This window comes from Anopheles stephensi, chromosome 3, assembly GCF_013141755.1.
Source record: "Anopheles stephensi strain Indian chromosome 3, UCI_ANSTEP_V1.0, whole genome shotgun sequence".
Classification (NCBI taxonomy): Eukaryota; Metazoa; Arthropoda; class Insecta; order Diptera; family Culicidae; genus Anopheles; species Anopheles stephensi.
In genome coordinates, this window is record NC_050203.1 from 16,931,012 (window position 1) to 16,952,375 (window position 21,364).

At 44.6% G+C, this 21,364-nt stretch overlaps 4 protein-coding genes across 4 annotated transcripts; 2 read left to right on the forward strand and 2 right to left on the reverse strand.

Annotated features, from left to right (window-relative positions):
• Window positions 1-931: 931 nt before the first annotated feature.
• LOC118510154 (protein Lilipod) lies at window positions 932-20,102 on the reverse strand. Its single transcript, XM_036051658.1, has 11 exons — window positions 19,162-20,102; window positions 7,848-7,972; window positions 7,080-7,219; window positions 6,754-6,984; window positions 6,600-6,668; window positions 4,220-4,375; window positions 3,987-4,145; window positions 3,760-3,914; window positions 3,451-3,682; window positions 3,207-3,363; window positions 932-1,702 (listed from the first exon to the last, which is right to left on the reverse strand). The coding sequence occupies exons 1-11, from the start codon at window positions 19,234-19,236 to the stop codon at window positions 1,336-1,338; spliced, it is 1,866 nt and encodes a 621-aa protein (XP_035907551.1). The 5' UTR covers window positions 19,237-20,102; the 3' UTR covers window positions 932-1,335.
• LOC118510158 (tetratricopeptide repeat protein 12) lies at window positions 4,382-5,857 on the forward strand. The gene is made up of 2 exons (XM_036051665.1): window positions 4,382-4,949; window positions 5,037-5,857. The coding sequence occupies exons 1-2, from the start codon at window positions 4,819-4,821 to the stop codon at window positions 5,782-5,784; spliced, it is 879 nt and encodes a 292-aa protein (XP_035907558.1). The 5' UTR covers window positions 4,382-4,818; the 3' UTR covers window positions 5,785-5,857.
• On the forward strand, window positions 13,467-16,640 carry LOC118510153 (putative polypeptide N-acetylgalactosaminyltransferase 9). Its single transcript, XM_036051656.1, has 5 exons — window positions 13,467-13,764; window positions 13,834-14,344; window positions 14,413-14,783; window positions 14,845-15,066; window positions 15,133-16,640. The coding sequence occupies exons 1-5, from the start codon at window positions 13,648-13,650 to the stop codon at window positions 15,802-15,804; spliced, it is 1,893 nt and encodes a 630-aa protein (XP_035907549.1). The 5' UTR covers window positions 13,467-13,647; the 3' UTR covers window positions 15,805-16,640.
• A 487-nt stretch (window positions 20,103-20,589) lies between the features above and the next one.
• LOC118510160 (ATP synthase subunit e, mitochondrial) lies at window positions 20,590-21,341 on the reverse strand. Its single transcript, XM_036051668.1, has 3 exons — window positions 21,181-21,341; window positions 20,828-20,984; window positions 20,590-20,748 (listed from the first exon to the last, which is right to left on the reverse strand). The coding sequence occupies exons 1-3, from the start codon at window positions 21,223-21,225 to the stop codon at window positions 20,702-20,704; spliced, it is 249 nt and encodes an 82-aa protein (XP_035907561.1). The 5' UTR covers window positions 21,226-21,341; the 3' UTR covers window positions 20,590-20,701.
• Window positions 21,342-21,364: the final 23 nt, after the last annotated feature.

Sequence of the window (21,364 nt, forward strand, 5' to 3'; positions counted from 1 at the left end):
GTTGAAAGTTCTTCTGGTAAATGACTCGAGAAGGCCCCCCCCTGACAAAATTTGTTAAGCACTGTAGGATTTACGCCTGAATGTATGCAATCCGCAGTACACGTTGCGAAAGCTTCACAGTGTGCTGTGGTCAAAATCAGAGTGGTCAAAAACGGTTGATAAAGTCGAATGAAATATTGCTTATTATTCGATTAAATCCCCCTCTCTCTATCCTGACCATTGATATTGGCTTACAGGAGCTACGTACTAATTTTTGGTCACGCTAGGAGTGACCAATCAGGCTTACAACATACACGGTGTTCCCGGACTGTAACGGAACATTGGTTTGATGGATGCTTGTTAACGGGCATAGATATTCAGAAAAGGAGGAAAAATAAGAATAATAACATTTCAAATCACTTCTCACAACGTATATTATCATGCTCTACTCACTGTTCAGTAACAGTATTAAAACCAGGCTACATGATGCGAGATGCCAAAAAGATTTCGCTAAAAAGGAGGGGTTATGCGAAATCAATCCGTCAAAAAGGTTTCGCCTCCTCGAGCTGAAATCTCAAAAAGATTTCGCTTCTCTCAAGCCCTCTCTGCCACTTTCCATGCGTTGCCATGGTAGTTTTCGGTTGAAGAGAGAGATAGCATGGAGTGCTCTAAACAACGCGGCTAGATGAACCGAGATGATTTTGACGGAAAATTTTCGCAAATCCCCCCCCTTTTTAGCGAAATCTTTTTGGCATCTCGCATCATGTAGCCTAGGGTTTAGGGAACAATGCGCAATGTTTACATGAAACGAGTTATGACCGTACAAAAATCCCACTGTGCAATAAAAATGACAGGCCACAGTGCTACACACAAAAGATTCTATGGGGGTCCTTCTCGAGTCTTTTACCGTTCTTCTATTTTTTTAATAAAAAAAACTCTACATAGTCGTTTGTTTGTATTTCATAACTCAAATCACTCTTCAAGGGATTGTTTTATTTTACCAAAACAAAAAGAGAAAGATTTCGTATAGTTATGTTGCGCACTGTAAATTTGAGTAGCTTTGTCTTTGTCCCGAAATCACGATAACGCGGCGGTCAATGCAAAACAGCCTCGAGAAACAATATTCTGTCGCGTAAGTAATATCACTGAAATGGCAGATAATTGTGTGCGCAGTGCAATTATCATCGACATGCGACAGATGATGTGGTCGGATGTGGTGGTCCGCCGCTGGAACGACTAAAACGATGCTAAAGCTAGTGCTTAGATATATATCTTACTTGTGATGTGGGCTCCACTCACTCACTGGTGGGTGCGCATGGGTCAACGGAAAAAAATGAGAGCAGATCAACCATTTTCCTAGCGTGTCTTTTTGAGGGCCACATTAGCCACCCGGTGGTCGGTAGGCAGCGCCGGTCGGTTGTCTTTGGCAACGGCAACGTTTTCACCGGTGTGCGCCGGGAATGCGTGAGGATGGCGATGATGCACGACACTACCGGTACCGTTCTCGACCGTAATAGTGTGCTGCTTGTCTTGGTGGGTGGCCGGTTCGTTCGTCGCGGGTACGACGGGATGTACGACTGTATGGTTGGTGGTATGGGCGGATGATGGATGCTGCTGCTGCTGCTGCGTACATGCCGACGCCGGATGCAGATGGTTCAGCTGGCTGGCATTCTGTGAAATGCTGAGCTCGATGTGACTGCTGTAGTCAAACAGTGCTTTCAATCTGCGATTCGGCCGAATGACGTGTGAATGTTTTTGGGGAGTTTAGTATTAATGTCCACCAAGAACGTAAAGATGAAAATGGAAAACATGTACATAAAAAGAGAAAGAATGAAAGACAAATAGAGAGAGAGATAAAACGGGAAAAAACAAGCAACAGTTAGAGGGATGAGTTAAAACTAAAACTAATTCGATGAGATGAGTCTGTTATGGTGCTACGGTGTTGCAAGTCTAATTTAATGCTAAACACGTTAGAAAGTTTCCAACTAAACGAAACTATAATTTAAATAGCTGCACACAGGCGCATGAGAGATGTAGGTTAAAGGATGGCTGTTCGGGCCAGCACTATTTATTTGCTACATTTTCAAAATAAAATTTACCCTACTCAACGCAATTTATTGTCCTTTTTGCTTTTGCAGTAACAAACAAACTGGGACTATTTCTCAAATCCACTCCATATTCTGGGATTTAATCAACCTGGTCGATACGTACACCTTCTCACAACTCTCTACCTCCATATGCCCTATAATCTCAGTTCTGGCAAAGCAACAGTCATCAACTTCACACCCGTTTTCCTAATCCATACACGGCCTCTCCATACATAACGTAACTCTAGACTAGAATTTAATGTCCATCGTAGCTGGAATTTTGCTCTGGGTTCGTCGTACATGCACGAACGATGCATCCTAACTGGGGACTGGGGATGTTTGTTTGCTGTTTGAGTATTTTAAGCATAAATTGTGCGCACATTTGACGATATGTGTCTGTAAGCATTTCGTTGATTGGTTTTAATTTTAACCGACGTACACCATATTTTGTTTGTCTCCCTTCCTCGAAGTATAATATCTTGATTTCGATCACAAAAAGCACAGTGAGGCTTAATGTTGCTTTTACTTATAAAATGCATTGCATTGAAGTGTCGACAATAATCTTACTTATCCTGTGGAACTCATTCCGGCGAACACACACACGAAAATTAGTTACGATGGGAAGGTAAATGATAAATATTAGACGAACGAAATGAACGAATTTATAAATAGTTACACGCAGTTACCCACGATGGTTGAATAATGGGGATGAAGCGGTATGCGGGGGGAAGATAAATGAATAAATTAGCTTAACTAAGTATCCCTCCGCCGGGCAAGTGAATAAGCGAACGGCACGGTGTACGAATACAATTGACAAAACTAAAGATAAGTACAGTCCAACGTAGAAAGTGTCCTGCTAGGCGGTGCAATGTTAGTGGTGTTGCAGCATACGTGCTTTGTATGGTTGCTCGTGCTGCTGCTGCTTTTAACTCTACTCCGCCAACGAAATCTCTACACGCAGCATTCGGAACTCCTCAATGGCAATGGCAATCAGTGGATTTGAATGGTGGTGTAAAGCGTCAGATACGCGCCGTGCGTACGCGATTGTTAGCGAGAAGCGCCGTACAGACCAAAGCTAGCCGCAATCAGTTGATGATGAACGTAAGGTAGCTAAGAAAGATGAAATAATTCTCCACTAACCGAGCGCACAGCTCCCGCCTCACGGTGGCGGTGAACTTGTTGAACAGACAGAGCGTGGCCGCCGTCCCGAACACCACGTTGTACAGCAGCACGATCATAAAGTTGCCCAGCCACTCGATCTGTCCGAAATCGCCGAGCAGATCGAAATTTGTAATACCTGTGTATTTTTTTTTAAACCGAGGAAAGAAATTCGCAGTTAGTAATTGGCTTACGATGGGGGGACGGCAGAAAACCTAGTATATACCTAGAATGCGTGCGAGCAGGGGTAGCGCTGAGCTCAGGATCAGCACCAGCCCACAGTTCGCAATCAGCTGCGTCAGGGAGGTGTTGCGTCGCCGGGGACGCACATTGTACATGAAAGGCATCGTGTACAGCCCTACGGTGGACGTAACGCCCAGGTAGGTGATGATGCACACCTCCAGCGTTGCGCCCAACGGTCCGAGCTTCGATAGGGATGTAATTCCCAGCGTGAATTGCTGCAACCGGGAAGCAAAAGACGATGAGCATGGGGCCATTGGTGGGCATGTGGGGTTAAAGCTCAATTGCTACTTACCCTCGTGCTTAACGGTACTGCCTTGATGCCGATCAGTAGTTCCAGCGTGTTCTGCACGACCAGCAGGACCGCAATGCCGGTTAGAATCAACAATAGCAGCATCGCTATCGGATAGACCAGATTTCTCTGAAGTGCCGAAGAGCTGCGTTGCTTGTCTGCGGAGAAAAGTAAAGGAAGGAATTCAAATAAATACCCATCGTACACGGGAAAGCTAATTGGAAACTTACCTAGCACTTTACGTTCAGACTCTAGCTCTCTCAGTCTTTCAAACAGCTTGGCCGATTCGTGCGTACTGCCATTCGAGGCCAGTTTGATTTGATACAAATCATCCAGCCCGGAGCAAAGTTTGGCCGGCGTTAGATCTATCGTCGTTACGCTCTTTAGCTCTGTGTGGATGGGAAAGAACAAACACCAGTTCAGATAAGCAAATGTTTATGGCCACAGAAAATTACATTCTTACCTATATTAAGGTTGGCGTTGGCCAGCTTGCGCCTCACGGTGGCCTCCTCAATGTTGAAGGCGTGGAATTCTTCATTCACGTCACGCAAAAGGTTAGGTTTGACCAGCACCTGGCCCACCACAGCGAACAGTCTTACGAAACCCAATGGGGTGCAAACTGAAGATAGGGGGGAATAAAAGAAGAAGACAAATACATTATTAAAAAAATCAACAACAGAACTTAAAGCCTAACGTCATTGGCGCTAGAACAACATCCGGGCGGACATCCCTGGCCTTAGTCTGGGGCGTTGCAAATACTTCGTTTCCCTTTGCGGTGGCTTCACAAGTAGACAGAGTGCACAAACAAAGCAACGCACATTCACCAAGAACGTACGGTTGCCATGGAGACGAACTTCGCATTTAGCAGTCCTTGGCTGGTGGCTTCCAATCAACAAGCGAACCTGTGTAGTTAACAACGCGCATTACCACGAAACACAGTCGGTGGTGCCCTTTGTGTTTGGCGCTGTACAGTTACAGTCGACAGGAAGCCAACCAGGCGCCTGGTGGTCCGTTTTCCGTGAGTCTTTTGCTGCCCCGTCATCTACTGCTCCCGTCAGAAGAATGATGTCCAAAGAGGACGAGGAAGCGTTCGAGGCCGGTTTAAGCAAGGTGGACGAGGTGATGAGAATACTCAGCCTAATGACCAGCGGTGACAAAGCCAAGGAACAGATGGGTGTCGCGTTTGCCGATCAGTAAGTGACGCGCAGTTTCAAATGGAAGACATCTCATTAAGAAGGTTGCCCTTAAGACGTACGTCGCTATGGTTTAAATTTTCACAGATTTCTTGGCACCGATCCGGCCACCAAGCGGAAGGAAGAAACCAGCGTCGAAAACTTTATCGTACGCGTGAACCAGGAGCGGACCGTTATCAACCATCCGGCAGCCGACGAACCGCCGCTCGAGCAACCGATGCAGGACAAGTACGCGTTTATGGCCGAAATCGAACGGGACGCAGCGAGACGGGCCGCGGAACGGCGCGAACGGGAACAGGTGGCTCAAGGATTACGGCGGGCCGGCAATCGAGCGTTTCGGCGCGCCGAGTACGAACAGGCGATCAATATGTACTCGAAAGCGATCGATCAAATACGCGACAGCCCGATACTGTACAATAACCGTGCGCTCGCCTACATCCGGATCGAGCTGTACAAGCGGGCAATCATCGATTGTGACTTTGTGCTCAGCAAGCTGGATGAGAAAAATTTACGCTCCTGGATTTTCCGTGCCCAAGGCTACTACCGGCTGGGGGAGACGAAGGCGTACGAAAAAAGTGTCGCCGAAGCGAGAAAACACAATCCCCGGGAGTTGGCGTACATCGATCGGATTGTGCGAGAAATTGAGGGTAAATCGGCCGCGCTCGAGTCGGTTGGGAAGGTGGAGCAAGCGGGACCGACTGGTGGTGACGGGCATGCGGGAGAAGCTGAGATGGTGGTGGCGGGTGCTGGGTCACTCGTGGATCGATTTGCGACGAAACCTTTACCCATGGACGATGTACAATCCACCTCATCCGGTGAGCTTTCGGAAGGTTAGAACGGGCGACTTTCCGGCATATGTTACTGTAAAATAAAATTTATCCCCAATCGAAAATATCTAGCGTTTCGAAGCTCGGTAGCATTCTCTGCAGTGCAGTCTTTCTTGTCTAACGAACCAAAACAAGCAGACGAAATGGTGACTAGACTAATTTAATGCTATCCACACGCGACTCCCGTGTCCGCCAAAAAGGAAGGACAGAACCTTCGTTACGATTTTGATCGTAATCGTCGACCGACAAGCGGGTGGTTTTTGCGGTTGATGCGCGTTTTGTTTACATGTTTATTGATTAAACTTTGGTACGCTGACGCTACCCGTGACTCGCTCACGGTGTACAGGAATCCATCAGCGCTTTTGCGGGTAACTACAGCAAGACAGCTGTCCTACGCGACAAGGTCTAGGATGTGGTTTGAACCAGAGCAGAAGGATACCATTTTGTTACCGTCAGCTTCTAGACCAATGATCGATGGTGGTTTGAATTTTTGCAGCCGAAAGTTTGTAGAACCACAAACAGCCGAAATTACTCAGTCGGAAAACAGCGATACATATAAGCTAAGAGAGCAAGCTAGCGACCGCTGACAACAGACACCGATATTAAATATTCTATTACAATCTTGCATAAGTGTCGTTGTCTTGTTTCTAGCGAGCTAATTATTCCGTTGCGGTTTGCAAACGTCGACAAGATGTGTCGATTACGTGCTTCGTGTAGCATAACAATATCCACCTACTAGAATAGCTACTAATCCCTTAGCTTATCGCGTGACGCAAACAATTGAATTGACTTAATGTGTAACAAGAAAAAAAACAACACTTACCTAATAGTAACAGTACACCAAAAAAGGACACACACGAGTACAAAAATGGCAAATGGCATCTGGCTAAATCTGAAAGAGAGCAGAGAAAAAACGATGAAATAATACCATCCGAATACCGCACAACAGCTCGCTAAGCGAGATCACAGCAACGTACTGAACAGCGCCTGAAAGGTGTTCCTGTCCGGATCGCCCAGGGCGGATATGATGTACGTGGTGGCAAACACGATGAATGCAAGCAGCGAAAACACGGTAAACGTTTCGTACACCCGCGCCATAATGCCCTTCTTGTGGCCGCTGAAGCCGGACGATTCGGTGAACAGGTAGGTGAAGGGCAGCAGCACAAACAGTGCCAGATTCGAGAACAGAAATATGTAGTTCCAGAGCCCTGTAAAGCGCACGAGCATTAATGTATTTGTCACTGCAAGGGAAACGGCATCAAGAACCGTTTTGGGGATCCGTCGTTCGGTTGGCTTAACATACCTTGTATGAGCGAGCTGTTCAACCACTTCACGTAGTAGCTGTTGGGGTAGAGGATGAGCACCTCGTTGCTGGCGATCGAGATGGGAAGCAGCAGGGCGGCACCAACCGCCACGGAAAAGGAAAAGGTGCATAACCATAAGCTGGGTGGGTGCAGCAGCAGCAGCCGAACATTGATTGTAGACAGCATAAAAAGACAAAAGAAAACATGAACAAAAAAAACGGTTAGTGAAGCGGAACAAAAGTGGGGGAGGCCTTGCGGAGGGTTTCGGAGGGCGAGGTTAATGGGGATTGGTTTGATTGTTTAGTGCGATGAATGCAAATGTGCATCACGAATGACGAATCGCACAATGAGAAGAGTCGGAATCGTTATGCATAAAACGTGGCGCAATGTGTCGATAAAGTATGTTGAAGAACTTATTCCAAACAAAACATAACTTCTTGCAACAAATAAGAATAAGCAACATATTTAAAGAAAAAAAAATTAAATAAAAAATGAATTGTTGAAGAAAATTTTGATAATTAGTAAAAAACTAAAAAAACCTTTTCAAAGAAACACTAAATTGTAGGGAAAAAGTAAAATAAAATAAAGTAAAGAAAAGAAAGAAGAAACCAATATTTTGTGATATTTTAAATAAATCAATGGAACAGAAAAGAAAACAAAACCAAAGCTAAATAAAAACTGATGGAAAAGTTAAAGAAAAAATTAAACAATTACTAATAATTACTAATACACTTAAAAATCTTTTGCAAATTCCGTCCACAACTCACCTAATTCGATACACTGTAATTTCATCGTCGTCAGTAGCGAACAAATCGTCCCGATCGCGCCTCCGGAAGCGATTGATCAGCGCGTAGCTTCCAAGATAAAGCAACAGAAAGAGTAACATAAAGATCTGTAAAAAAAAACACAGAAGAAAAAAAAAATAATTAGAATATGAATACAAGTCTGTGAAAAGTATCATTTATTGCCCGTTTTCCCACTACAATGAAAACCAGGACAAACCGCTCAGTGTCGCTCCATTAAACCTATTAGAGAAAATCGATCACAGTCACACCAAATTGCACAATCACCGTATGCCATTCCCGAGCGTGCAATGATCCGTATATCGGACTGATCGTCTCAACTTTCCAATCGAACTTCAACATCGAGCAGTATCTCGATTCTGCGTTTCTTCATTCGGTGCATTCTTCAACCATAAAACTGCATTCGAACGCACCCCGTCGTTTAATGGCGATGGCGGGTTTGGCGCGACAGTTACGCTCCATATGGCTACAAACTGTGTCTCTCTGTAGGTTATGGGGTTCCAGTTGCTATTTTTGGTTTGTGGTTTGTGGCCAACATCTCTTATTTTGGACCGAGCAGAATTAACTGGACAATGGCATCAACATAATTTTCATGTTAAAAATTGAATGTCTTCAGGGAACAGGTTTGATCATCAAGACTATTTTCACTGTTTAAGCAAATCATGTGTAAGTATAGCGGAGGGAAAAAAATCCTGCTTTTAACCATGCATCAGCAAACCAGTCAATGTAACGGGAAAAACCACTGAATTGTTGTTGTCGCTGGTGATGCTCTCGCCTGTCCGTCTGGCCGGACGATCGGTGGTAACGGAAGTGGTTGGTTAGTTTAGTTTTCGTGTAAACAGTTAGCATGGTCGGCCCTTGGTTTATAATCACGATATGGAAGCCCCGGGCCGGCGACTGAGGCACAATGTGCAGTAACGCAAATTGAACTGTGCTATTACGGTGCTCAACAAACTGGAAAGAAGCGATCCGCAATTGAAGAAGCTGTGGGTCGGTGGAGTTGTAAAAGATTGGATTTGCTTTAAGCGTTTGCCAATTGTACCGATTGTTTGAGCGACTCTATCAGAGCGTATCGGCTAGTAATAAGAATTAAATAGTATCGTTTAATCATCATTCTTCTCATTTGTGCGATAGCTCCTAAAACCAGGACTGGTTATCCAGCTACAGGAAAAGCAAGTCAAGGGTAGACGAAGATCTCTTGATGTTCTAGAGCCCAAAACTCAATGAAAATAATGCTAACGAAATTATAAGTGCTCGTTTTGCAATGGAAGACTCCAAAAACAAATCCTATAAAACACACTAAAATCGATCTCCAAATAACACCACAGTAATGTCTATGACTTCAAGAAACATTCTGTCTGCATCTCGTCTAGACCGACTGATGACACACCTGGGTCAATTAAATGTTTTGCCGGTCGTGACAAACGTCCAAATTTACTGCTAACTCTCTTCAAACACTCCACCCCACTTACCATCTTAAGTGCCCAATTGTATAGCGAATATTTGAGCAGAACAGTAACTTATCCACTGTGCTGTCGTAAAAAGCACCGATCGTCACGCTAGCGCTATGTACGACCATTCACGCTTACAATCCGTTGTCGCGAGACTCTCCTTTTGGATACCATCCATCACACGGTCACGTGCCATACGGTATGATTTGTTTGCAGACCTCCCAAAAAGCTAACCCCACGCGCATATGAGGTTTCGTTGGGTAGTGGGGAAGGAAATGTTTTATTTATGTAAGAAGGTTTACGAGCTGTTTGCCGGGGTTTTACTTCTCGCGGGCTGAGGTTTGTGCTTTCGATTGTGGGTATTGTTGGGAGCGAGTAGTCTGTTGGAAACGATTGACGGTTGTTGGAATTAGTTGCCGATTACTTCGCGCAAAGTATGCTCGACAAATACATTTTGTTCTTATTCCACGGACTATGAACGTTTAATATTGACAATGTGTATTGAGGAGACTCTAGGCTAGGCTTTTCGTCTGCTGCAAGGCAATCAGACGTACTGGAGCCTTTTTACTGAGCCTTGTCATTATTTTTGAATCTGCAAGGACGAGTCTCCAGCTGCATACTAATTAGAGAAGTTTATGCCGCAAGAGCGACAGTTCTTAATTTGCTACTGTGCGCTGATTTTATTAGACGAGAATGTGTGTGTGTCTTCCATATTTATGCGCCATTTACATAGTCTATTTAGCGTAGGTTCTTTCAAGTCCAACATTATTGGCTTTGAACTTCAGAATATGATAGTAAAGTTTGTAATTGCTTGCCTTAATGGAGGCTTAACTGATAAGGAGGATGACGAGATAGAATAATCAACTTTTTTTTTCGCCGGTTTGCTAAAAATAACACATTAAACGAATGCTACGACAAAAATTACATTTCACTCACAATTTTCTTGAAGCAATAATTTGTTCATGAGAGTAAATAAACATTTTATATATAGAAAGAATAAAATTAAATTGGCCATATGCCATTTTTCCCCAGACTGTACCCGGTGTATTCGAATAACTTTATATAACTTTTTTATGTTATATAATTTTTTGAGTTAGAAGACTTTTTCGAAAATTATTTGGCCAGTTTTCAAAGAAGATATTTTCACCGTGTAAATACTTCAAGAGACCCACTTTTTTGAATTTTTTATGTACAATAAAAGCTACTTCAGTGCATATCTTGGCCTGTAATGGTTGAGGAGCGATTTATTTAAAGAAATACGCTTTTTTTCATTTTTTTAAAATCAGAAGCAATCAAATCCAGTGAAGATAACTATGATCTATGACACGATTTTGCATATTTTTTGTCTCAAAATCGCTTGCCTCGGAGTTAGTCACCTTAATCAACCGGAATAAGTCAATTAGGCACCGATCTTTATACGGCAAGACCGGGGTTCAAATCCCACCGTTCCCCCCATAGAGAGGACTCACTATCCACCTACGTGGTATCATTAAATCTAGTAGGGCAGAAATGGCCGGCATTACCTTAAGAGGTCGTTAGACCAAGAACAGAGAGCTCTCTCTCTCTCTCTCTCTCTAGATAATGCCCTGAAAGCGTTTATTAATATACAAAGTTTGGTGATTCATCGGACTACGATGAATAATCTCCAAAATCAGGATTTAAAAAAGCAGCTGATTACAAATTTCACAGACGCTTTGCAAATTTCTCCTAACTAGTAGCAAAATTTTATCGCATGATGGCAAAGTCCCTTGAGTGATTCAAAAGTTCCATTATAAGGATCGAATCTCTTGTAAATATAAGCCTGATTTATCCATTTTTGAATTAAACATAAGCAACATTCAACAGCTTTCAAATCTCTCGTAAAACACCAACCCTACCAAAGGTTATTCACCTTACCACGATAGTGTCATAAGCAGGAGAGAAGCAAAACCATGAATACACACCCGGCCGATCACATTCCAGTCAAATCCAATTTCCAACTCTACCAAACTAAAAATAAGACATCAAACGAATGTTTCCTTCGCTCGGCCGCTCTCGCCCGGTTTGCTACAACCACCATTCATAAATCTTGCCCGGTGCGGTGCGGCAGGGTAGGGTTGCATGTAAAACGATTTTCCAGCAAGGTGCATGTGCACGCAAAACCAGCGCCAGAAGCGGACGATTTGGGGGCTAGCTAGTGCAGTGGATTCGGCAACAAATCATAACGTCATGCAACACTAAGACTGCAATCGGCCGGACGGACATGAAACACGAAACTATTAGCCGTGTTTCGATTCCCGCTGCTGGAAGAAGGCAGATCTGTTATGCATTTGTTTCTCCATATCTTTAGCTTTTTTTCTCTCCTCTATAAAGCTCCCGAATGCATCAGTCGCTGTTGAGTCTTACAATGTGCGTCCGAGGGGAACAGTGGCAGTTATTTTTAAAATCTTCGCACAAAAAAACGCATGCAAATGTTTCTGTTTTGCTGCTGCTGCAGACATTACGTGCAAGATGATTAAACAAACCGAGCACTCGCGATTCGCTTTCGTTTGCCAGCAGCAGCACTCGAATGTCGCATGTGTCACGATGTTGCTGTATCAGCCAACAAAACATTGACCTCAGGTCCATCGGTACACCATTAGATCCGTAGCATAAGTTTTGATGCCAAAAGTCCAAGAGTCGGAGGGGGGACCAAGAGTCACTTCAAAAATAAACATCTGCGACCAACTTCTGAGGCTGTTCCAAAATTGGAATGCCTTTTTGAAGTGAGAGACAATTGTTGCTTCGGGCATTCCTTTACTAGACAAGTTACTGTTTAGCTGTTTGTCGAACTTATTTATATTTCAGTCGGGAGGTTTAAATCGCGATAAAGAGCAGCATCGTTACATCATGTAAAAATTCAACACATGTGTGCTTGTGATCGATTATTGTGCCCCCGGATAGCGCGGCTACGCACTTGCGTTAGAAGCGACAGAGAGAAAACTAGCGATGCCTGTCAACCGGAAGCTGTTGTGCGCCTTGTAGCGAACAAAGAGCGAACCGTACCGCAGGGTGAGGGAACATAGAACTAGTTTGGAATTCGAATAATGATGCGCAAATGGTCCAGATTTGAAGCTATATTGCGATGTGTGCCTATGTTAGAGGCATAAAGAACCAATATTTAATATTCTAAAGCAAGAATGAAACAGTCGAATGAGGCACCCTTATCTGCTTCCTATATCTGTAGAATGATTTAACAGATTATAATCAAGATTGCATCAAACTGCAGTCAGTTGGATCCATATGAAATAAACACAAAGCAACCAGTCTGGCAAGTGTAGCTCACTCGCAAGTCCACTGCCAGCTGTTTACTAAACAAAGCAACACAACGTCACAACGAACGTCGAGGAGATCTCCGACAAATACACCGTAGTAAACAAAACGTTACACACGTTTTCGTCGCTCTTGTTTCCCCGATTTGATTGAAGCCAGTCATGACGAAACTCGACGTTGTTTGTTTCCATTTGCTTGAAAATTTCACTAGCATTGAAATAAACTGAAGCACCTGAATCTGCATGTGCTTTGGATGATGTTCACTGTGCCCTCAGCACATCATCTCCTGCTACAGTAACTCTCTACTCCTGACGTCACGAAACAACTAATCGATTTAATCGGGGTGTCTGCAGCGTATGGTGTCTGCAGGCAGCGCCTTTCGCACCAAGGTTCAACTTGCCCAGTTCCCATTTCCCGAGTGACACACATCGAGGGTTCCAAAGGCAAATGGAAACTAACGGGGACAGTGTTGCTGGTGAAGTGTGGCACGCAATGGTAAATACTGGCGATAAGCGGTTATGTTCAACGATATCACAGTCTATAGCAGTGGGCCGATGCTTTGCACCTGCAACACAATGCTATCAAGAGAGTGGACATTAAAGCTATTACTGAGCGAAGCTTAAGGGCTATCGATTTCCGGTTTGAATATTGTGCTTGATATTTGCTAGCTGCTTGGCGGCCATATCACCCAATGGGTTTTAGGATATGAGGTGCTTGGGAGGGGCATAAATTTCCAAATTCACTCAAAATAATGTGTCCTAATATTGTATTTAAGAGAAGCAATTATGACAAAATCTTCCTATAACTGATACCTCTTTCTCCCACCGAATCTACTGATCAGTTTGTGGACTGCGTTTCCTGTCACCAAGATACTCGGACTTCAATATCGACCACAAACACTCGACCGTGGAAGTTCAAACTGTGCAAAAAGTTGGCACATTCCGAAAGATAAGACAACGAAACACGAACAAGCCTCTTACATTCGTTTGAACCTCTCATCATGTCTTTAGGGGTTGCCGAAAATGGTGTACACCCGGCCACCTTCAGTCTGGTCGATCGGTTTTGTAAATGTAGTGCGCGTGTTACGTTTGCCAGAAGAACCTCTTCTATGTGAAGAGGGAATCACCTTCAGTATGAGGGTCAGTACGGTTGTGGACCTTACCCTTCTGATATACTCCATAGTCCTTAACGTATTCCTTTCTTTTTAGCATGTGCCATACCGCTCAACAACTTGCAGACCCGAATTTATACTACTCTCCCTGCTAGCCATCGCTTTAGTGCTGATTGTCCATCAATATTCTCGGGCAGTGTTCGAACAGAATGAGGTGCTTCAGTACAGGCGCAATCACGGCGCGTCCTTAACCAAGGACCTACAAGATACTCCGGGACATATGGGAGAACCGGTACTAATACCTGAGAACCAATCAGTGCAACTACCGAACAGGGTGAAGGAACAGATAGCTCTCGGTTGGCAGCGGCAGGGTTACAATCAATTCGTATCCGATCTGATCTCCGTTCGCCGAGAGCTGCCGGATGTGCGTGATTCTTGGTGTCGTGAGAAAAGATATTCCCCGCTAGATTTGCCACCAGTGTCCGTTGTGATTGTGTTCCACGATGAAGCTCTATCGGTGTTACTGAGGACCGTGCACTCGGTGTTAAACCGCACACCTCCGGAGCTTATCCGAGAGATCCTGCTGATCGATGATTGGTCAAGTTTGGGTACGAGTTCGGTAGTATTAGACCAGTTTTCATATTAAATACCTATATCAATTCTTCCCGAACTTTAGTGGAACTGAAAACATTTTTGGATGATTACTTCCTGCCGTACAGTGATAAGGTACGAATTCTACGAACTACGAAACGTGTTGGACTGATAAAAGGAAGAGTTTTCGGTGCCAAGCGTGCGTCCGCTGAATACTTGGTGTTTCTCGATGCTCACTGTGAGTGTCTTCCGGGGTGGTTAGAGCCCATGCTAGAGCTGGTGGTTAAAAAGGACATCAGTGGAAAAAATGTAGTTGCAGTACCCACAATCGACTGGATAAATGAGACGACGCTCGCACTTCAGGTGGGTCCATCAACCGGACTGTATGGAGCGTTTGATTGGAATCTAAGCTTTCAGTGGCGCCCACGGTATGATCGCCGCCAACCTCAGGTGGATGTAAGTTGGTAGTAGCTTTACTATTATTTACTGAGAGAGTAATATTCATCATCCAACATAGAATTCCCTGGAACCGTTTGATAGCCCAGTTATGGCCGGCGGACTATTCTGTATTGAGAAGGATTTTTTTGCTCGTCTAGGCTGGTATGACTCGGGACTGCAGGTGTACGGCGGTGAAAACATGGAGCTGTCCTTCAAGGTGTGGATGTGTGGTGGAGCAATTCAAATTGTGCCCTGCTCGCATGTTGCTCACATCCAGAAACGGAACCATCCTTACATTGGGGTAAGACGGAACCTACCAACCAGCAAAAAATAAAACTTAATGACTTTCCTCCCCCACCAAATCTAGAGCTACACTAAGGAGCGCGAGCTAACGATGAAGAACAGCCTCCGTGTGGCCGAAGTTTGGATGGATGAGTATGCCGAGTTTCTCTATCGCTTGCATCCCGATTACCGGACCCTGTTGACCTCACAAAATCCCAAAACGGTCGATCTAAATGAACGACGACTTCTTCGCAGCCGGTTAGCGTGTCGATCGTTCGGTTGGTATCTGCAAAACATCTTTCCCGAGCAGGACGATCCATCGCGGGCTCAAGCGATGGGTTGGATTCGGAACGAGAACCAATCGGGCGGACTCTGTCTAACCTGGCCCATGCGAGATCGTTCACTAGCGTTGCTTCACTGCCATGGATTGGGAGGGCAACAGATTTGGTTTCATCGGACAGCGGGCGAGATCACTCGAGAAGGACACTGTCTTGGTGTTAGGGTTAGCGGAGGATCACAAGGACCCGAAGTCGTGATAACACTCTGCACCACCTCCCACACTAACACCAATGCATACAAATGGCTCTACCTTCGCCAGACGGGCCAGCTGATAAACGTTGGAACAGAACTATGTTTAGTACCAGCAAGCAGTCGTTTCCGTTTAGCAGTCGTACAATGTGATCCGTTGGAAGCTGCGTCCAGTTCCGGTACAGATACAAACAGCCAACGATGGACGTTTCAAATCGATAAAATATGATCATGAAAGGAGAAGGTGGCTCAATAAAACCGCACCGAAAACTAAACCGGGAAAGAAATAATTTAATTTCCTTCCTTCTTGGGAAAGGAATTGGTTCCCCAAATATCGGCACACATGATTCAACCACGGGCATCTCTGCAAAACCGTTACCGACAAACAAACCGGATGGTTCCCGTGGTGAAAGGAGAAACCATTTCACCTGCACTCACGTTCGCCAGACGACACACCACCAGCAGCGTCGTGCCGCGTTTGCTAATTTTGTCGACCATCGGGCGCGTTCGCGGTGCAAAACAACCGAAACAAGGCGCCATTATCACACCGACCGTTTAGGGCGCGCGAGATGCAGTGAAGGAAGAATCAAAAATAAAACCATCACAGACGAAAGTGGGAGCTCGCCGAAAGATCAATGACAGTGATCATGGCCGCAACTACTCTCACCATTTCTTCACTATGGTTTCGGGGAGCGATTTACAACGGCAGCCGGTAATGATCTTTGGCATGCTGCTTACCGGACCGGACCGGGAACAGAAGAAAGTACGCAAAGCGAGATCGTGGACGTACTAAATATAGGCCACACACGTATGGGGCGCCGTTGCAAGGGTTGTTTTTTTTGCGACCAACTGGGAACGCTCTTATGATTAGTTTAGAGCACTGAGCTCTGATTGATTAAATGTGATGTAACGCTACTACGAGGGTCGGCTAAGTACAATCGATCGGCAATTTACGGTGGAGATGTAATTTCAGAGAGACGAAGTACGATTGATGCGTAATGCGCGCGGAGGAGGATGTAAGAGCTCTGATGCATTAGGCCTACACTGACTGGATTGATCAATCGTAAGTACTTAAAGCTATAAAATCATCGCAACGGGATGACACACTGATTTATTATTCTAGTCTCATAAAGGTGCCTTTTCTGATAAATATGGCATTTAGATATTCTTATCTTCTTCTTCCTTGGCACTACACAACCTTAAGAGGTCTCGGCCTGCCATTTCTGGCTTTCTGTGACTTGGTTTTATCCGTAGCAAAGTCACAGTCAGCCCTGCGTACGGGAAGGCGGTCTCTGGATGGGATTTGAACGCCTGTCCTGCCGTGTGAAGACCGGCGCCGTTATCGCCTCGACCACCTGACCGCCCAAGATATTCTTATATATGAGCGAATTAATCGATATAAGACGATTTTCCAAATAAAATAGAATTTTTGGTTTAAAAATAACAATCATAAAACCTTCATCTAGCCTTTTAGCTATATTTTATGGAATTTGTATGCCATGGGTAATGTTATTGTACCAGCTATACCAAATCCAACTTATCTACTGAGCAGTGTAGAACAAAACAAAACGTTACACTATATTGTGTAATCTTAATATTTAGATTAACGATTCTTATTCTAAAATCTTTCTTTTGAAACATTAAGCTCAATTTTTTCACTCCTTTTTTCTCAACTGGATTTAAATAGCATACAGTGAAGAGCAATTTAACCATATTGAACTCATGTCGAACAAGCGCACCATGAAACGCATACCATATTTGCGAAGAGAAATGCGAACACGCTTCAACACGCATTCAATGTTAAGAAAACTGCAGCTGGCAGACAGGGCATGATTTCCAATAGTTCAAAGCATTTCAGCGCAAAATACAAAATAGAGAAAAAGAGAGCCTGCAGAAAACGGGCAGATGTGGCAAATTGCTTCTGCTACCTTCTGTTTCTCTTACGTACGGTTCTACGCCAGCAATGGGCAGCAGATGTACAATTTGTAGTTTAATAAGGCGCTGTTTGTGTTTATAAGAATAATTTAAAGAAATCCATTAAAGCTATCACACAAGAGGCTATAAATATTGCAACTGATATTTTGAATTTCCTTCGCCCGTGATCTTGCCGTGATTCCGTCATCGCCTACTTGAGATCTTGGCTTTTAAATCATTACAAGTAGCATTCTTGATATTGGACCAGAGGAGCTAGATTGCTATGATTTCCAATTGGAACAAACCTTTCTCTTTACTGGCTACTAAACGAATGATTTTTTTTATTTACCCGTTAGTAAAAAAGGGCCGTTTGCTACCCATATTTGGTCGAAATTACCACTCGAAATTCGAGAGAAAGGTTCCTAACGTAACAGTTTTTTTAAGGTAAGTGCAAGACCTTAAAACACCTACCTATCGTGCTTGGCAGCAACCAAATCCATATCAAAGGCTAAGGGGTAGCCATTAAAACAGGGCCACCAAAGAGCGAATGAAGGTCGAGACGCTTGCAGAAGGCTATGGCACCCGCCACGATTTCGCTGCGTTGCAAAGGTACACACATTTGCAATTACGCACCCGTTTCCGTCGGTTGGGAAAGTTTGATAGGAAAACGCCGCTTCAAAAAATACCCCAAAAAAGGAAGACCCAAAAATTGGTTCTGCACTCTATCGAGGTGCCGCTTTGCGCTGGCGATGCAAGCGATGAAGGCTGGGTACGGTGGTTGGTGCGTGAACAACGGGCAGGCAAAACATGCAGAACAATAAATGTAACCACGCTACACCACCTCCCCGCACCTCCTGTGTGCTTACACATTGTAATGATCTTGCCCATCCCTCTCCCCGCCCACAACATTACCGGACGCGATAACGAAAAAGACGCTGGTACGTGGTACACGCGCGCGCACGCCAGCTTCGCCATTTCATTGCCTCCTAAGCCCGATCCATACAGTGTTTGTTTTTGTAGGCATAAGCAATTGGAGCAACGGTGATCCCAACAGCGCGTTCATCGATACGAGTAGTGATTTCCAATTCGTGCCAAGTATGCCATGATTTCTTCGTCCGAAAATGTTTGTTGTTTGCTTTGCTAGGCAAAATTCAGCTTTGGAAAGTGCGGTGCCCCGAAAACGCACCTTTATTAAACACAGCTGCAACGGGCCAACGCAATTTGTTATCTCTGGCAAGGCAATTGTGCTCTATACTTTGTCTTATCGTGCCAGGGCTGGTACCTTTTACTGAATGGATTATTCACAGCCAAGCAATGTTGCTGTTGTTGGGGTCGTTTGCGAGATACTTTCCGCTCCCTAATTACGATTGTGCGAGATGCTGCCGAATCTCGCGGTGAGGTCAAAGTCGACTGTGATTAAATGCTTCGTCTTCAATTACGCAATGGGCGAGTAATTAGAGCTAGCCCGTCTTAAATGTTTTGACCATTTTTACAAGCAGCAAACCACCACCATATCTTTCACGCCGATGCACCGAACCGAGCTGCACCGGTGACACCGTGACCTAATTTGAGCTTCCTACAAAAACTGCCTGCTCCAGGGAAGAACGGAAAACCCGAAGCAAAAAAACATGTGATTTTCATATGTGTACATACGGGTGGTACAAACACTTACGATATGCTCCCGGACCGTGTTGTGAAACATTTGCTCCCGTATGTCGGGCACCTCTTGCTCCTCGTCCTGCTCCATCGCGTTCAGGACGCCAAACAGTTGCGTCGCGTTGAGTGTAATTTTGGTGCCGTTGGGGTGGCCTTTGCACGGCCACGAAAGCAGTACGAAACGGTGCTTCCACGAAACGGTGCTTCCACGAAACGAAAAGCTCGCAGACGACGACGATTTACCGTAATCCAACCAGCTTTTTGTTGGATTACTTTGATTTCTACGCGTAATCACTACTGCTGCTTGTGGAGGATTTTTTTTGCTCGGGTCGTATTGAATTCACTCTCTTTTCTATTCACTTTGGCACACTCAGGCACCACCACCATCCGTGGATCCGGGAGGCCTCAAAATATCACAACACATCACCATAGGGCTTACTGTTGCCGTTGCCCCTTTTTTTCCTGCCTGGCGTAGCGCACAGAAACACGAGCTTTCACACACGCACTTCAACTTCCGAACAAATTCCTTTCAAAGCAGACACACCTTCCCGGGCAGGAAGCATCCTCGACCCACGACCGTAGGGATGGCTGCTTTGATGAAAATTTTACCACTTTCACTTCGATGCAGATGACGCGAACACAAATGCACGACCACACAGGACAACGTTGAAGGGTGGGAATCGCTACACCGACTGATAGCGTGCGCGCTGGCCAGCGAGCGATCGAAAATGAAGCAGTTTTAAGCGAATTAAATTGTGTCGCAATTATGGGTTTTTCTTTTTGATAATTTTGCTTTATTTCACACTGACTGCGTCGCGACGCGTACGTTGTTGATCGGAAGCTTGTTGTGTTTACAAGTGAAACGTCATGAAACAGACGCGTTCGCGAAGCAGCTGGAACGGTATAGAACGAGAGGTGAGTCCATTTTGTGCTAGTTCAACTTTTTTAACGATTGTTGTTATGTAAATAGTATTCACAGCAATAATAAAATAGGTAAATCACACATTATTGAGCGTTACTTGTACTACATTTACCAATCGATGCTTTAAAAGCTTATTTTTTCATAAAAAATGTCTTTGCGTTTAGCGCTGCTCTCAACTGTCACTTGAATTTGAACGAAAACTGAAAAAAACGGTTATTTTAACGAAACAAACGTCAAGTAGGACGGCATCGTATTCGACGAAAGCAATCTGACATTTTCATGATTTGACGAACGTAAAAGACAAAAAATAAACAATTTAATAAATGAACGAGTTTTAATTTACAACGCATCTATTCTTCTTTTATCAAGATCAAGATAATTTATCTTGATAGAACACTACCAGAAACATTCATTCATTCTTTCAATCTACGTAACGATGGCTGGATCGTTTACCTCCAGAACAAGACCAAAACAATCCGCCACCCGGCTGGATGTTGGATCGTCGGCACAAAACTACGGGCCTTGGATTTACTTCCTATGAAAGAATTTATTCATCATCCAGTACTGCAGCATTTACAAGACACAAGATGGCCCGTGTCCTAGAACGGAAGATAAGTTCTTTCCTCTGCTCTGTTTACTTCTTGGTGGGCGCAGACAGTTCAGCGATGGCCTTAGCTTCAGCTAAAAAAGCAGTACGGGAAGATGATTAGACAACACGCAATGCAACGATTGGACACCGGTGAACAGTAATCTCACGTACCTGCTTGGTTTCGCTTCTTTTCTTCGGCCAGTTTAGCGTCACGGATGACCTTCTGTTGTGCTTCGATTTCACGAATTCCAACCTCACGCTTGGCCAGGCGCTGCTGATGGTAAGCACCGTATGCTACACCGACCGCCAGGAAGGACCAACGGCCGAACTGCAAAAGGGAACACATTTACATGAATCTACCGTTAATTGACGAACCATTTTACGGATGGATTTCACAAGTGTGGCCACAACCAGCCGAATACCCGTTCCGGGACGGAGTATCTCCGGCAACCATTACATAATGTTTTGGTAACACGGTGCGCTAGGCGGTGGCTTTGGTGGCCTGGTTTCCGGCGATGGCTTACCCGGATCAGCGGGGATACACGAACTGGAGCACCTAGATCAGCCATTTCGGATTCTGCGGGAGCGAATTTGCGGCGAGTCAGAAAAATAGACGATTTTCTGGCGCAGAACAATTGCTATCGGTCCGAATGGCAGAATGTGAAAAGTTGACAGATGACAGACATGTTGAAAAGTCGATGCAGGGTT